The sequence below is a fragment of the Diorhabda carinulata genome, chromosome 4, assembly GCF_026250575.1.
Source record: "Diorhabda carinulata isolate Delta chromosome 4, icDioCari1.1, whole genome shotgun sequence".
Classification (NCBI taxonomy): domain Eukaryota; kingdom Metazoa; phylum Arthropoda; class Insecta; order Coleoptera; family Chrysomelidae; genus Diorhabda; species Diorhabda carinulata.
The window spans coordinates 31,878,848-31,897,876 of record NC_079463.1 but is presented as its reverse complement, the minus strand read 5'-3'; the positions used below and the strand labels follow the sequence as shown (position 1 = coordinate 31,897,876).

The 19,029-nt window shown below is 31.8% G+C and overlaps 1 protein-coding gene across 6 annotated transcripts in view; it reads left to right on the top strand.

Moving 5' to 3' along the window:
* Positions 1–18,779, top strand: part of LOC130892587 (uncharacterized) — a 28,722-nt gene extending 9,943 nt beyond the window's left edge. For 2 of the 6 annotated variants that reach the window (XM_057798058.1, XM_057798060.1), the window contains exons 2-5: positions 14,117–14,317; positions 16,262–16,357; positions 17,466–17,582; positions 18,610–18,779. In XM_057798058.1, the coding sequence (XP_057654041.1) occupies positions 14,266–14,317; positions 16,262–16,357; positions 17,466–17,582; positions 18,610–18,683 (339 nt within the window). In that variant the 5' untranslated portion in view covers positions 14,117–14,265 and the 3' untranslated portion in view covers positions 18,684–18,779. Of the gene's footprint in view, positions 1–14,098; positions 14,318–16,261; positions 16,358–16,863; positions 16,894–17,465; positions 17,583–18,609 lie in introns of those variants that run through there. The other 4 variants (XM_057798061.1, XM_057798059.1, XR_009059061.1 and 1 more) reach the window with 4 other exon arrangements.
* Positions 18,780–19,029: the final 250 nt, after the last annotated feature.

Here is a 19,029-nt window from a genome sequence, read left to right as displayed (position 1 = left end):
GCGCTCGAGTGAGTCCAAGGCGCTCTGGATCGTCCGTGATGCCCACGGTGTGTTGGAGGTTTAGTTGGAGCAGTTGTTTGGTGTGAGACGCACGGGGCCCATCTACATGGGCGATGTCAAGGCTTTTGGTCACACCAACGATGGGTTCTGGACCCATCGATTCTAGTCTGGCGAGTCTGCTTCGTCATTGTTTTTGTTTCCCGAGGGACCAGACACCCAAAATGAGAGGGACTTATTCACAACCGAAGAAGACCTGAAAGAAAAAGTTTGCAGGCGTCTACGATTATTTAAACAAATAGAGAAAAGTCTAAGCTTTCCAAATATGTATTATTCAATGCCAATAAACATATTTTGCATTGTGAAAATTCGTTGGGAATCTTCATTCTCGAATATTTTACGAATTGTGTGAATTACTTTATAATAACTTTGTATATAAGGCGTTAGGTTTCAAATAAGACACTTTCGTTTCAATGATGTGACTAGAAAGTTTCATTAAGCTGACACACGTCGTTAATTAGCTCTAATTGAAATTAGAACTAGTTTCTATTTCAAATTAGAGTTAATTCAATCACCCTTAGGTACTATTTTGGCCTTCATTTTTCTTTAAAAGAAAGAAAATTCCGTTCCTCTTTTCCAGTTCACGTATAGTCATTTGTCGAAAACTATTTGCACAATGAAATTTGTTTTTATTATTTATTTATATACGATTTTATCATTTTTTTCTCTAATTGGTAAGTATTAATAATAATAAAGTTGTTTTCGTGTTTTTTATATACAAAAACAAATTGAAAAAACAACAAAAATAATATAAATAAAGAGGATAAAAAACTTTTTAATAAGCTATAATAAAATAAGTGGTTTGAAGTATTGTTGAATTTATAAACAAATCTCGAAATTTCAAAAAACCGACGATGCAGATGTCTTCTTCGGAAACGTTTCTCGCTGTTTAATTCCATTGTTTTGTTTCGATTGTGAAGCGTTAGATCCACGTTTTATCCATGGTTATGAAACGGTGCTAAAATTGGCTTTATTCCTGAGGAAAATTGCCAAAAACTCAGTCTACGATCATCCAGAGGATTTTCTTCAACTTTTCTGGAGTCGTCACCTCATTTGGTCGACCACTACGATGCTGGTCTTCGCAGGTCGTACTGGATAAAGAAGGAGCGGACTCATCCAGACTAGAATCTAGTTCAGCTTTTATATCGACCAACTATTGATGGCTGCCAAACAAATACTAAACGATGTCTTCAAACTTGAAACATACCGCCATCTCTAGGTCAGACCAAGTAGTTCTAAAACCATCTTCGTATATTGTTAATACTCTATTGGAAGTAAAAGCTTGAAGGAACCGTGACAGCAAGGAAACTACTGGAAATTGAAAGGAAAGACACAGTTGATGACCCAGCTTTGGTTTAATCGTTTTAATAATGTAGTTTTGAAGATTGTTCGTTCCCAGGTCGTCCAGCTGCGTAGGATGAGTGAAAAACTGATTATCGAACTCCCTTGAACTCTCTTAAGAAAACATCGCAATTGAAAATCATTAGACGGGATCTATCAAAGTTGTTTTGATCGATACTTGCGTTGAAGCACGGATTTATTTAAACAACTCGAACATGGAAAGTCTTATCGTGTGTCTGGTGGTATTTTGAAGGTTTAAACTGCTCAGAAATCGTTCCAGATAATCGAGATTTCAATGTCGATGTGTATAATTGTAATTTTGTGGGAATTTATTAGGTTTTACAAGGTTTAGTTAACCGGAAACAGGTTTTGTTGCGACAAGACACATACTGCGGAAGTTACGTCGAATATCGAAGAACTGAAACACTTCAAAGGATATGGAATTCGCTAGGGGTAGAAAGTTATGGAAAAAGGGTGGAAGGCATCTGAAAAGGTACATGGATAAACCGAGTAGAAGAAGAAGAGTGTTTTTGATACGAAAAAGTACAATAAAAACAAAGCAATTCAAACTTTTGTATAGATCAAAATCGAAATATCCATCTTTCCATTTCTTTGATCACAAAACATTTTTTTTCCACTTTTTTAGAGATGAAAAACTATCCTCATGGAATGAACGGAATTTTGAGAGATGAAAGAGCAGTTCCACCAAATCTTAGAGGTATTTTAACAGTGTCTGTATTTTATCAATATCAAATTATTTCCACGACCTATATTTTCGAATTCTACATAGAAAAATATGTCTTCTTAGTTTTTGCCATTTTATACTGTAAATTCGAACGTCTTTGCCATCTAGGCAGTGAACCTGATTGTTGTGGGATTGTGGCAATCAAATAACAAAACAAATTCAAGAGGGCAAACCTTATTACACTCGAGATGCCTACGGATATTGATCTTGAACTTCTATAGGCTGTAGAAAGAAGTGCCTTAGTAGCTTGCACTTTTCTAAAGAAATAAGTCGCGATAAATGGACGTTTTGGACATCTGCAGACGAACTCGGTGTCCAAATGTGCGAGCAATACTCCAAAGATAGACGAATCTGAGCCTTGTAGAGAATTAAAGGCTGTTGCGTATAGTTTTTCCGTCTTAAAGAGGACTCTGACCTTTGTGAAGCTGCCTTAGCTAATTGATGCTGATATTTTATGTCCAAACGCTATCGTCGACGAAGCTATCAATTGGGTTTGTAGTTGTGTCGAGTAGATCCTTGATGTGGAAGATAAAGTCGATAAATAAGGTCGACAAACCGTACGTACTTCAGTTATTTAGAAGGTTGGCATGCCAAACAATGTCAAATGCCTTCGATATGTCAAGTAAGATTGCTCGTGATTCCCAATATTCCTCTATAGCTTTCCAATAATTATAAACCGACCTAAACTAACCTTACATTTAATCGGACGTAATTTAATTTCAAAAACAAAAGTATATCGACAAAATTCAATAAATCGAATTGTTTTTTGTCTCATATGAATTAAATATTTTGTGTAATAACACAAATTTTGATAAAATATTTATAGTTTGTAAAGTTTGGTATTTCGTTGCCACAATCCCACAACAATCACATTCAAACTGTACATACAAGTCATATATCTAGCCAAACAATGTCTGCGAGCAATACTCCAAAGAGTTTGGCATGCCAAACAATGTCAAAAGCCTTCGATATGTCAAGTAAGATTGCTCGAGATTCCCAATATTTCTCTATAGCTTTCCAATAATTATATACCGACCTAAACTAACCTTACATTTAATAGGACGTAATTTAATTTCAAAAACAAAAGTATATCGACAAAATTCAATAAATCGAATTGTTTTTTGTCTCATATGAATTAAATATTTTGTGTAATATCACAAATTTTGATAAAATATTTATAGTTTGTAAAGTTTGGTATTTCGTTGCCACAATCCCACAACAATCACATTCAAACTGTACATACAAGTCATATATCTAGCCAAACAATGTCTGCGAGCAATACTCCAAAGAGTTTGGCATGCCAAACAATGTCAAATGCCTTCGATATGTCAAGTAAGATTGCTCGTGATTCCCAATATTTCTCTATAGCTTTCCAATAATTATAAACCGACCTAAACTAACCTAACATTTAATCGGACGTATTTTAATTTCAAAAACAAAAGTATATCGACAAAATTCAATAAATCGAATTGTTTTTTGTCTCATATGAATTAAATATTTTGTGTAATAACACAAATTTTGATAAAATATTCATAGTTTGTAAAGTTTGGTATTTCGTTGCCACAATCCCACAACAATCACATTCAAACTGTACATACAAGTCATATATCTAGCCAAACAATGTCTGCGAGCAATACTCCAAAGAGTTTGGCATGCCAAACAATGTCAAAAGCCTCCGATATGTCAAGTAAGATTGCTCGAGATTCCCAATATTTCTCTATAGCTTTCCAATAATTATATACCGACCTAAACTAACCTAACATTTAATCGGACGTATTTTAATTTCAAAAACAAAAGTATATCGACAAAATTCAATAAATCGAATTGTTTTTTGTCTCATATGAATTAAATATTTTGTGTAATAACACAAATTTTGATAAAATATTCATAGTTTGTAAAGTTTGGTATTTCGTTGCCACAATCCCACAACAATCACATTCAAACTGTACATACAAGTCATATATCTAGCCAAACAATGTCTGCGAGCAATACTCCAAAGAGTTTGGCATGCCAAACAATGTCAAAAGCCTCCGATATGTCAAGTAAGATTGCTCGAGATTCCCAATATTTCTCTATAGCTTTCCAATAATTATATACCGACCTAAACTAACCTTACATTTTATCGGACGTAATTTAATTTCAAAAACAAAAGTATATCGACAAAATTCAATAAATCGAATTGTTTTTTGTCTCATATGAATTAAATATTTTGTGTAATGTCACAAATTTTGATAAAATATTCATAGTTTGTAAAGTTTGGTATTTCGTTGCCACAATCCCACAACAATCACATACAAACTGTACATACAAGTCATATATCTAGCCAAACAATGTCTGCGAGCAATACTCCAAAGAGTTTGGCATGCCAAACAATGTCAAAAGCCTCCGATATGTCAAGTAAGATTGCTCGAGATTCCCAATATTTCTCTATAGCTTTCCAATAATTATATACCGACCTAAACTAACCTTACATTTAATAGGACGTAATTTAATTTCAAAAACAAAAGTATATCGACAAAATTCAATAAATCGAATTGTTTTTTGTCTCATATGAATTAAATATTTTGTGTAATATCACAAATTTTGATAAAATATTTATAGTTTGTAAAGTTTGGTATTTCGTTGCCACAATCCCACAACAATCACATTCAAACTGTACATACAAGTCATATATCTAGCCAAACAATGTCTGCGAGCAATACTCCAAAGAGTTTGGCATGCCAAACAATGTCAAATGCCTTCGATATGTCAAGTAAGATTGCTCGTGATTCCCAATATTTCTCTATAGCTTTCCAATAATTATAAACCGACCTAAACTAACCTAACATTTAATCGGACGTATTTTAATTTCAAAAACAAAAGTATATCGACAAAATTCAATAAATCGAATTGTTTTTTGTCTCATATGAATAAAATATTTTGTGTAATAACACAAATTTTGATAAAATATTCATAGTTTGTAAAGTTTGGTATTTCGTTGCCACAATCCCACAACAATCACATTCAAACTGTACATACAAGTCATATATCTAGCCAAACAATGTCTGCGAGCAATACTCCAAAGAGTTTGGCATGCCAAACAATGTCAAAAGCCTTCGATATGTCAAGTAAGATTGCTCGTGATTCCCAATATTTCTCTATAGCTTTCCAATAATTATATACCGACCTAAACTAACCTAACATTTAATCGGACGTATTTTAATTTCAAAAACAAAAGTATATCGACAAAATTCAATAAATCGAATTGTTTTTGTCTCATATGAATTAAATATTTTGTGTAATAACACAAATTTTGATAAAATATTTATAGTTTGTATAGTTTGGTATTTCGTTGCCACAATCCCACAACAATCACATTCAAACTGTACATACAAGTCATATATCTAGCCAAACAATGTCTGCGAGCAATACTCCAAAGAGTTTGGCATGCCAAACAATGTCAAAAGCCTTCGATATGTCAAGTAAGATTGCTCGAGATTCCCAATATTTCTCTATAGCTTTCCAATAATTATATACCGACCTAAACTAACCTTACATTTTATCGGACGTAATTTAATTTCAAAAACAAAAGTATATCGACAAAATTCAATAAATCGAATTGTTTTTTGTCTCATATGAATTAAATATTTTGTGTAATATCACAAATTTTGATAAAATATTCATAGTTTGTAAAGTTTGGTATTTCGTTGCCACAATCCCACAACAATCACATTCAAACTGTACATACAAGTCATATATCTAGCCAAACAATGTCTGCGAGCAATACTCCAAAGAGTTTGGCATGCCAAACAATGTCAAAAGCCTTCGATATGTCAAGTAAGATTGCTCGTGATTCCCAATATTTCTCTATAGCTTTCCAATAATTATATACCGACCTAAACTAACCTAACATTTAATCGGACGTATTTTAATTTCAAAAACAAAAGTATATCGACAAAATTCAATAAATCGAATTGTTTTTTGTCTCATATGAATTAAATATTTTGTAATGTCACAAATTTTGATAAAATATTTATAGTTTGTATAGTTTGGTATTTCGTTGCCACAATCCCACAACAATCACATTCAAACTGTACATACAAGTCATATATCTAGCCAAACAATGTCTGCGAGCAATACTCCAAAGAGTTTGGCATGCCAAACAATGTCAAAAGCCTCCGATATGTCAAGTAAGATTGCTCGAGATTCCCAATATTTCTCTATAGCTTTCCAATAATTATATACCGACCTAAACTAACCTAACATTTAATCGGACGTATTTTAATTTCAAAAACAAAAGTATATCGACAAAATTCAATAAATCGAATTGTTTTTTGTCTCATATGAATTAAATATTTTGTGTAATGTCACAAATTTTGATAAAATATTTATAGTTTGTATAGTTTGGTATTTCGTTGCCACAATCCCACAGAAATCACAACTTGTATACATTATTAAAGTGTGAAAAAATCGTGATGAATTTAAAAAAAATTGTATTCTAATTTCCGAAATACAGATTCAAATTTAATATAAATAATATCAATATTTATAATTTTTTCAAAATAAATTCCAATATTAGGTTACAAAAAAATGAGCGTCTTCCCTAGAGTAGGAAGATCTGAATCTATGATAGATGAGGAGGAAGTACCACCTTTCGTACTGACATTTTTAAACTATGGTAAGTATTATTTTAATATTCAAAAATACTGGAAAAATTCGATTTATATAAATCATAAACAATCGGTTCATTTTTCTGGTCTCTTCGCAAACTTTCGGGTATCCCCTTGTAATATTCAGAAGCACGCCCTTGATATTCGACGAATATTTTCAATGATACAGTTTCCCAATGAATATAAAATGGTTCGGACAGGCCAAAAACCGAAAATACTTGAAGCTCCACTGGAAGAAATCACGGGGTGTCAAGTAGTACGGCGAAGCTCCATCTTGCATAAGGTGGAGGTCGTTGAGAACGAAGCGCGTCGGCAACAGAGCCCGTTTTTAAGAATGTTAGTAGTGGCGGTCGTAAATCATACGATCAAAGGAGAAGAGAAAGTTTTTATATTAAAATTATTCTTTACGAACGTTGTTTGAAAATCAAAGATTAAACCCTTATTCCTATATATATATATATATATATATATATATATATATATATAGCTTGTGGGAAAATAAAACATTTTTAAAAAAATTGCACTTTTTACCTTCAGCTAATTTCATACAAAACTACTCGGGGTATAACTTGAAAAATTTTTTAACTGTGTACTAAAAGAAGTGATTCGACTGTGGATTACGAATGCTTCATCATTTTATTACTCACTCATACATAAAAATAGACTATACAATTATTATAGTAGTATTAATATTTTTTTCAAAGGTAAACCAGTCGCAACGGATATAGATGATGGATTTGAAAACATTAATGGACTGTATAATAATCAAGCTTAATTATGAATGTAAAATATTTAAAAAAAAAATAAAATTTACTTCGTAATAATTTTTTATTCATTTAATCCGTACTTGCGTCAATGATTCGATCATCTGATTATTCTAATTTACGTTTATTTTATCTATAATCGTATGTTTAATAAAATTAATTTGATTTTATGAATTTAAAATGTAACATAGCTACGATAGTTCAATGACTAGTGACTCGGCTCACGTTCCTATTGGTAGATCGAATTTCAGTTATTTTTTAATAAAATTTTGAAAAAAATTCGTGCAAATTTTGTTTTCTTCTACTTTAATTCAAAAATAAGTTACAGGGAAGTCATTTTTATTGAAAAAAACATGTACGTGTAATTGAATTTGAAAAGCTTCATTTAGTTTTAGGGGACGTTCTGTATAACGTAATAAACTCACAATACTTGTCTATTTGGATCACGTGGAAACTGAATTGACAATGTGACAAATATCTACCCTTAAAATCCCCTAATCGATCTTTTTTACGTCAGTTAAGCATATGTAGAGCATACCAATAGAGGCACAGTTTAATTTTCACCGAACTCATTGCCTTTTTGATTGAAAAATACTAGAAGTTTGATATATAATACACAAAAACTACACTCAACGCAATCGATTCGCAAGTCTCGCATTTTTCACAACAAAATATAAATCGATCATTACATAATCCCGATTAGAAATCTAGTGATTTTTTCATACAAAATGAAGAATCTATTATCGTTTAAGCCCGATTTAACTCTAAACGATTTTCTTACTAACTCTCATCGATTATCACATGCTCCAGACTGGATCTTATGTGATTTTTGTTAAAATATCATATAGAAACTGTCTGTATATAAACCATACGTGTTATAAGTTAATTTGGTGTGAAACTACATCAATCGGTTACTATATCAGGCTGATTTAGCATCAAATGACTTTTTATGAAACATAAATCGATTATCACATACTCCAGACTCGATTTCATGTGATTTTTGGTAAAATATCACATAGAAACTGTTTGTATGAAAACCAAACTTGTTATAAGTTAATTTGGTGTGAAACTACATCAATCGGTCACTATATCAGGCTGATTTAGCATCAAATGACTTTTTAAGAAACATAAATCGATTATTACATTCTCCAGACTCGATTTCATGTGATTTTTGGTAAAATATCACATAGAAACTGTTTGTATATAAACCATACGTGTTATAAGTTAATTTGGTGTGAAACTACATCAATCGGTTACTATATCAGGCTGATTTAGCATCAAATGACTTTTTATGAAACATAAATCGATTATCACATACTCCAGACTCGATTTCATGTGATTTTTGGTAAAATATCACATAGAAACTGTTTGTATGAAAACCAAACTTGTTATAAGTTAATTTGGTGTGAAACTACATCAATCGGTTACTATATCAGGCTGATTTAGCATCAAATGACTTTTTATGAAACATAAATCGATTATCACATACTCCAGACTCGATTTCATGTGATTTTTGGTAAAATATCACATAGAAACTGTTTGTATGAAAACCAAACTTGTTATAAGTTAATTTGGTGTGAAACTACATCAATCGGTCACTATATCAGGCTGATTTAGCATCAAATGACTTTTTATGAAACATAAATCGATTATTACATTCTCCAGACTCGATTTCATGTGATTTTTGGTAAAATATCACATAGAAACTGTTTGTATATAAACCATACGTGTTATAAGTTAATTTGGTGTGAAACTACATCAATCGGTTACTATATCAGGCTGATTTAGCATCAAATGACTTTTTATGAAACATAAATCGATTATCACATACTCCAGACTCGATTTCATGTGATTTTTGGTAAAATATCACATAGAAACTGTTTGTATGAAAACCAAACTTGTTATAAGTTAATTTGGTGTGAAACTACATCAATCGGTCACTATATCAGGCTGATTTAGCATCAAATGACTTTTTAAGAAACATAAATCGATTATTACATTCTCCAGACTCGATTTCATGTGATTTTTGGTAAAATATCACATAGAAACTGTTTGTATATAAACCATACGTGTTATAAGTTAATTTGGTGTGAAACTACATCAATCGGTTACTATATCAGGCTGATTTAGCATCAAATGACTTTTTATGAAACATAAATCGATTATCACATACTCCAGACTCGATTTCATGTGATTTTTGGTAAAATATCACATAGAAACTGTTTGTATGAAAACCAAACTTGGTATGAAGTAATTTGTTGTGAAATCACATCAATTGGTCCGTGATTTAGCATCAAATCACTTATTAGGAATCACAGATCGATTATCACATGCTCCAGACTCGATCTTGTGTGATTTTTGGTAAAATATCATATGGAAACTGTCTGTTTATAAACCAAACTTGGTATGAAGTAATTTATTGTGAAATCACATCAATTGGTTCGTGATTTAGCATCAAATCACTTATTAGGAATCACCAATCGATTGTCACATGCTCCAGACTCGATCTAGTGTGATTTTTGGTAAAATATCATATGGAAACTGTCTGTTTATAAACCAAACTTGGTATGAAGTAATTTATTGTGAAATCACATCAATTGGTTCGTGATTTAGCATCAAATCACTTATTAGGAATCACCAATCGATTGTCACATGCTCCAGACTCGATCTAGTGTGATTTTTGGTGAAATATCATATGGAAATTGTCTGTTTATAAACCAAACTTGGTATGAAGTAATTTGTTGTGAAATCACATCAATCGGTCCGTGATTTAGCATGAAATGACTTATTAGGAATCACAAATCGATTGTCACATGCTCCAGACTCGATCTAGTGTGATTTTTGGTGAAATATCATATGGAAACTGTCTGTTTATAAACCAAACTTGGTATGAAGTAATTTGTTGTGAAATCACATCAATTGGTCCGTGATTTAGCATCAAATCACTTATTAGGAATCACAGATCGATTATCACATGCTCCAGACTCGATCTTGTGTGATTTTTGGTAAAATATCATATGGAAACTGTCTGTTTATAAACCAAACTTGGTATGAAGTAATTTATTGTGAAATCACATCAATTGGTTCGTGATTTAGCATCAAATCACTTATTAGGAATCACCAATCGATTGTCACATGCTCCAGACTCGATCTAGTGTGATTTTTGGTGAAATATCATATGGAAACTGTCTGTTTATAAACCAAACTTGGTATGAAGTAATTTGTTGTGAAATCACATCAATTGGTCCGTGATTTAGCATCAAATCACTTATTAGGAATCACAGATCGATTATCACATGCTCCAGACTCGATCTAGTGTGATTTTTGGTGAAATATCATATGGAAACTGTCTGTTTATAAACCAAACTTGGTATGAAGTAATTTATTGTGAAATCACATCAATTGGTTCGTGATTTAGCATCAAATCACTTATTAGGAATCACCAATCGATTGTCACATGCTCCAGACTCGATCTAGTGTGATTTTTGGTGAAATATCATATGGAAACTGTCTGTTTATAAACCAAACTTGGTATGAAGTAATTTGTTGTGAAATCACATCAATTGGTCCGTGATTTAGCATCAAATCACTTATTAGGAATCACAGATCGATTATCACATGCTCCAGACTCGATCTAGTGTGATTTTTGGTGAAATATCATATGGAAACTGTCTGTTTATAAACCAAACTTGGTATGAAGTAATTTGTTGTGAAATCACATCAATCGGTCCGTGATTTAGCATCAAATCACTTATTAGGAATCACCAATCGATTGTCACATGCTCCAGACTCGATCTAGTGTGATTTTTGGTGAAATATCATATGGAAATTGTCTGTTTATAAACCAAACTTGGTATGAAGTAATTTGTTGTGAAATCACATCAATCGGTCCGTGATTTAGCATGAAATGACTTATTAGGAATCACAAATCGATTGTCACATGCTCCAGACTCGATCTAGTGTGATTTTTGGTGAAATATCATATGGAAACTGTCTGTTTATAAACCAAACTTGGTATGAAGTAATTTGTTGTGAAATCACATCAATCGGTCCGTGATTTAGCATCAAATCACTTATTAGGAATCACCAATCGATTATCACATGCTCCAGACTCGATCTTGTGTGATTTTTGGTAAAATATCATATGGAAACTGTCTGTTTATAAACCAAACTTGGTATGAAGTAATTTGTTGTGCAATCACATCAATTGGTCCGTGATTTAGCATCAAATCACTTATTAGGAATCACAGATCGATTATCACATGCTCCAGACTCGATCTAGTGTGATTTTTGGTGAAATATCATATGGAAATTGTCTGTTTATAAACCAAACTTGGTATGAAGTAATTTGTTGTGAAATTACATCAATCGGTCCGTGATTTAGCATCAAATCACTTATTAGGAATCACCAATCGATTGTCACATGCTCCAGACTCGATCTAGTGTGATTTTTGGTGAAATATCATATGGAAATTGTCTGTTTATAAACCAAACTTGGTATGAAGTAATTTGTTGTGAAATTACATCAATCGGTCCGTGATTTAGCATCAAATCACTTATTAGGAATCACCAATCGATTGTCACATGCTCCAGACTCGATCTAGTGTGATTTTTGGTGAAATATCATATGGAAACTGTCTGTTTATAAACCAAACTTGGTATGAAGTAATTTATTGTGAAATCACATCAATTGGTTCGTGATTTAGCATCAAATCACTTATTAGGAATCACCAATCGATTATCACATGCTCCAGACTCGATCTAGTGTTATTTTTGGTAAAATATCAAATGGAAATTGTCTGTTTATAAACCAAACTTGGTATGAAGTAATTTGTTGTGAAATCACATCAATTGGTCCGTGATTTAGCATCAAATCACTTATTAGGAATCACAGATCGATTATCACATGCTCCAGACTCGATCTAGTGTGATTTTTGGTGAAATATCATATGGAAATTGTCTGTTTATAAACCAAACTTGGTATGAAGTAATTTGTTGTGAAATTACATCAATCGGTCCGTGATTTAGCATCAAATCACTTATTAGGAATCACCAATCGATTGTCACATGCTCCAGACTCGATCTAGTGTGATTTTTGGTAAAATATCAAATGGAAACTGTCTGTTTATAAACCAAACTTGGTATGAAGTAATTTGTTGTGAAATCACATCAATTGGTCCGTGATTTAGCATCAAATCACTTATTAGGAATCACAAATCGATTATCACATACTCCAGACTCGATCTTGTGTGATCCTATAGAAACTTTCATGAGTACATACGAGAAAATCGTTTGTTCAACCCACGGCAACCATTTTGACGTAGATCACCTGAATAAGTCAAATTTTGACATATATCAACTGAACAAGTCAAATTTTGACGTAGATCACAAAAAATAAAAAAGTCCTCGCAAATTATATATTTCGATTCGGAAAAGCTGGTTTTTTAAAAAACTTAATTCACAAAAAATACATTAACATTCACACATTGCAATTCTACAATTGAATGATGTAATTTCAGCGATCGAATTAACATAATTCATTGATTCAACTAACTCAATAATTCTTATTTATATTAAAGTCCGTGCTGATTTAGTATTCACAAATTATAAACTTTTTGCATTTTAATCTAGCTTTTTTATGTTTCTTAGCGCGAGAGTCTAAGTATAAACAAAAATTTTAATTTATAAAAAGAAGTTTTTGGATTCGATTTATGTCGATTGTCATTTTATGTTGATTGATGTCCATTGGCGTCGATTCCTATTAATTCATGTCATTCGACGTCTTTTTTTAATGTCGATTAACGATCACGTTTTGGTTAATTTGCTTAATTTTTTTCTGATAATGCCGAAAAATACTCAGCATTAGTTATTGCTGGACATGGAAAACTTTGTTGGGTAATTATACACTTTCACGGTCACCTGGTTTTTTGGCTCTTAAAAATCGAAAAATGGATGGATTTTAATGATCTTGGTCTCAAAATGTTCCATTTTACGGAGGATTTATAAAAAAAAATACGAAAACTAAAAAAAATAAATATTTTTTACAGTTTCATGACTTTAAATGCAAAAAAAATGACTTTCTACATATAATCCTTCGTAACTGTTTCTGACGTCGTGGAATCAAGTTCGTATATTTTTTTTCGCAATTTACATAAAAAAAATGAATATTTTGAAAAAAAAAATTTCAAAAAAGTTAATTTCATGAAACTGTAAAAAATATTTATTTTTTTTTAATTTTCGTATTTTTTTTTATAAATCCGCCGTAAAATGGAACATTTTGAGACCAAGATCATTAAAATCCATCCATTTTTCGATTTTCTAGAGCCAACCTAACCTAACCTAACCTAACCTAACCTAACCAAAAAACCAGGTGACCTCGAAAGTGTATAATTACCGTTTGTTGCTATATCGAATCACATTATCTTTTAGACAGAATTCGTTTACGGTTAACACTTTTTCAGTACAGTTTTCTCGGTGTAATTTTAATTTCCCCGATACTTTGGAAAAAAATCTAAACGAGTATATTTTGAATTTCGAAATAGGTGCATCGATATTTTTAGCTGCCAACGTGGGGAATCGAAGCAACACTTTATTTAAATTTACTCTAATGACAATATATGTCGTATTTATCCTGAGATTGGGTATAAAACCACTCCAACTGAGACGATTTTCTTTATTTCCCATACAATACGACTGAAGTTCGGTCTAAATGAAGTTATTGGAGTTGTTTTCGTTTCTTTCGGTGATAGGTTATGTCTACGGTAAGATATATTTCCTTATCTAATTGTCTATTAAAACAAATATGGAAGTTTTTAGCGAAATTCTACAAGATTACGTTATAAACATTTTAATTTAATATTAATGATATAATCGATTTTCAAAGCTTTAAAAAAAACCCACAATTTAACTTACACAAAAATTAATCGAGAATTCATAATAATCAGCTCGTCAAAAACTATCGATTAAATTCCAATCTAAAAGCTAGAACAAAACACATTAATGGTATTTTTTAAAAGAAATCTTAATTGTAACATCTGATGGAACTGTATCAGACAAATTTAGGGTTGAAAAAGGATTAAAACAACGAGAATTTCACGAGATAGCGCGATGCAAACACCAGGCCTCAATTATCACCACGAACAGCTTCAATCACCAGGAATCAAAGGAGTCATCTAGAACAGCCAAAATTAGATTAAACCAAACAATAACACGACCAAGAGTATTGGAACATGGGTTTTAACAAAATCTGAAGGAACAAAACCGGTGTTGAAAGGACTCAAAACAAGAACTAACCAAGAACTGGATTTGTACAAATAAAATTATACATAAAAGCCCAAAGAGTAAGATGATTTTGCAAAAAGGGCCGTTAAAGGAGAGGAAGAAGGTACAAGGAAGAAGAGGAGACCAATGAAAAATGGGTCTCGAAGACCTGTAAAGATTTATTGAAGACAACCAATCGATACGTATTGATCTATATCGATTTTGACGTTTCTAAATGTTTAATATTTCAAAATGTTTCGATTTGGTTGTAATACTGACGATAATATTAATGAAATAAAAGTTTTCAAGAAGTACGTATAAGGAAATAAAAGTTGAGGCTGCTCGCGATTCTATACGACGAAAACTCCAATCAGATATCTGTCCAATAAAACGAAGTTCGACAGCATTAAGTTCCGTAGAAATAACGAAAATGATAAATTCATGAAATGAAATTAACCCTGATGAACTGCAACGGAAATTTTTTCACATAGTCGCTGTAGAATTAGCTTGGCGAGGTGAGGAAGCTGCTACTTTCTTCACTGGCTTTGTTGATGATGATTCTGTAACAAATCGAGTTGAATACAATCCTCTATTCAACAAAATTTGCCAAGATGGTTCAAGAATGTTAAAAAGGGATCCAAATATTGAAAAAATCCGAAATACGATTCAAATTTGGTCAAAATCATCTGCCGAAGCGATTGGATTTTTAGGCTAAAGGAAAAAATACTTGGAAGATATTCAAGAGGGAATTTGAAGCTGGATTGAAATGGAATTCTATTCTCCAGTGACCAAGAGAATGCAGATCTAGTTATTGAAGATTGATGATACTTTGGAGAAAATATAACACGTGGGGCACATCACAGAACGACCACGAGACCTTGAGAACTTGTCATCATCATTGCATCATCATTTGGCTGTCAAAAATATTTTTTGGCGTTGGATAGCGCATAATTTGACAATCTCCCAATGAAAATCTCTTGTCAATTGGTGATGAAACTAAACAAAAATCGACTTTTCAAGACGAGCCAAGTCCAACAAAAGTTGTTGGCGCACTAAGTACTTCGAAGCCTGTTTTTTCGTAACAACTAGACACGCCGCCTCCGTTCCATTGGAGCAACGTAGTTCGGTCAATTCTGAATGGTACACCAGCATTTGTTTTGCCGTAAGTTTTGGAGAAAATCAGGGAAACCAAACTAAGAAGAGTTTTCAAAAATAGTTCAAACAAAAACTTTTTTGTACAGTCAAAACATCGAATCGCCACCCAACGATGCTTTTACATGTTTTAGAGGTACCCAATTGGTTCGAATGCGCTCAAAAGTGAGAATATTTTCAAAAACAATAAAACCATATCCAATTTTGAACATTTGTTTTTATTTGTCTATGTCAAAACTTTAGTAACAACCCTCGTATGAACCCAATAATATGAATTATCAATTATTTCGTAGCGTATGCAGTATTACCTGAAAATTATAGAGATTATGTAATGGTTCAATTAGACAAAGAACCCAGAAGTTTCGATGAAGTTTTAAACATTCCAAGAGGTAAGAAATATTTATTATATACAAGGTGTTTCATAAAAGTAATGTGCGTATATACGTTGAGGTCTTGTACGAATAAAACAGGTAGTCCAGTCATTTTGGTTAGATACCCAGCTATAAAGTCGTTCAAACTTGTTAATTTGACATCCTAAAACTTCTCTCAAAACTCAAAATTTAAAAATCGGGGTTAAAAGTCAAGAAAATCGCACATTTTTGCAAATAACTCGTTTCCTATGAGTTTTACGCTATTCGTATTTATTATCAATATTGTAGAACATTTTCTACAACTTTTGTTTAAAAAATTTTTTGATACGGTGAATCGTTTCTGAGATAGAGGGCGGTTTGAAATCCCGTTTGAAATCAACTGGTAGTCTCGATCAAAATAAATTATTGTTAAATATATAATTATATATAATTTTATTTTTTCACCAACAATTACATTATATTTAAATATTTTTTGCTCAATTATTTATTTCCAATGAAGTATAAGTTCATTTAATAGCACTTACCTGCTCGTGTAGTTTCAAAATCGTAGAAAGGTAAATTTTATATTATAATTCAAATGTTATTCATAGTAATTATTTTTAAATAAATAAAAAAAATAAGGAGAGACATAAAAATGTAATTAATGTTTATTAAACGGGATTCTAACCGCCCTCTATCTCAGAAACGATTCATCGTATTAAAAAATTTTTGGAACAAAAGTTGTAGAAAATTTAATGTTCTACAATATTGATAATAAGTACAAATAGCGTAAAACCCATAGGAAACGAGTTATTTGCAAAAAATGTACAAAAAATCGATTTTTTTGACTTTTGACCCCCTATTTCCAAAATTTTTCAAAGATCCTTTTTCTGTCGACATAAAAAGGATCTTCGTCAGAAATTGCGTTCTGTATTCGAGAAATAATGATCCAAAAATAATTTTTTTTTGAAGTTAGTCGCGAAAAAATATTAAATTTTGTACCAATGTGCCTTTTAGTAGTGAATAATAAGCATATTATCAAATTCTCTGATGAATAAATAATATTTTCTACTGAAAAAAATTACTTATATTAAAAATTTTTTTGTACGAAGCTCAGAATTTTTTTCTTATTGCCGGAACCTACTAGAGACTGTTCCAGGATCTGCCGATGTTAAGCATGTCATTTTGAGAATTGGAAGGAATTCAAATTCGTGGGAGAATCTTGGTTTCGGCGTACGAGATTTTACGACAAATGAAAATGGAGGTGAGTGTACAGATACAGAAAAATATTTTACTACTGTTTAACTGTGTAATTCCACAAAGCAATTTGTTTACATACATCAGATACACACGGAAACGCTCTCGAAAAATCGGCGTAAGTCCCTCAACGCTCAACTCTGGCAACCCTGTCGAAATACATTGAGACGAAGCATGCTCAGACAGCAGTGTTTGTGTCTTGATAACACGTGATAAATCGTTGAACGGTAGGGAAGACGTACCAGAAATTCTTAAAAACGGGCTCTGTTGCCGACGATTCAAATTCTGGACGACCGGTATCTGTTAGTCGAACAGCCCAACCAATCTGCAGTGCGGCTATCGGGAGAACTTGAAATGTCCGATCGAGGATGATTTGCCTCATTTTTTACCCCTGAATATATTAAAATAGAAAAAACCGGGTGGTTCTATTTAAAAAAATAAAGAAATTTGATATTTACGAAGTTAAACTTTGAACACTTTTTATACACACCCTGTATAAAATGAAAAATTTTTCATCATAGATTCAAATACGTCTGACCTTGTTAAAAACAACCGAATAAAAACCATTTTTATATCTTTAAGGGTATCCTCGTAAAAAAATAATTTATAAGGGTCTACAACTTACGAAATTTTTTACAAAAAAATTAATAACTCAAAAAGCATGCATTTTTCGAAAAAAGTTTTTAGACAAAAGTATACCAAAATTTTACGTAGATTTCGAATATGTATTAATATATAGGGTGTTCTATTCAAGTTTTAGTTAAAAAGATCGTATCCGAAAACTCAAAAGTAAAAATTTTCATGATTTCATTGTAAGTATTTTGCCACATATAGATAGTTTTAATTCGTCGCGGGACACCCTGTATATAATTTTATATCTATTTCAAACTTCACGTTTAATATTTATATTGATTTTTATCAAAACTTGCATGAGTTAATTTGAAAGTTAAAGATTTTATTTTCGAAAAAAAAAAAGATTTTACATTGAACTATATCAATGGTCCAATCGCGTTCTGGTGATATTTTTCTTTCAGAGCCAGCAGTTCGAACAAGACAAAATCATTACAAAACGAGGGAAGAAGATATATTATCAAATAATATCGAATAACAGCTTTTTATAACAATTATTGGAACTTTTTCAACCAAATAAGAATAATACAATTTAATATATCAATTGCAATACTACAGAAAATGTTAAAAAGTTAACAGATATAATAAATAACTTGAAATAATCAGCATTTGTTTCATTTTAATCTTGTACAAAACGAGGCACGGAAAAATGATGGAGATAACTAATGAAAAAGGAATTAACACAAGGATCAAAGTGGAAATCTCCACTGGAACCAATAAATCGAAGAAGAACTCGCAGAAAAAATAAAGATAATAAGATGGCTTTACATTTCCACATTGCACGGTGGATCTGATGACCTCAAAACGTGGTCAAAAGTATTCCT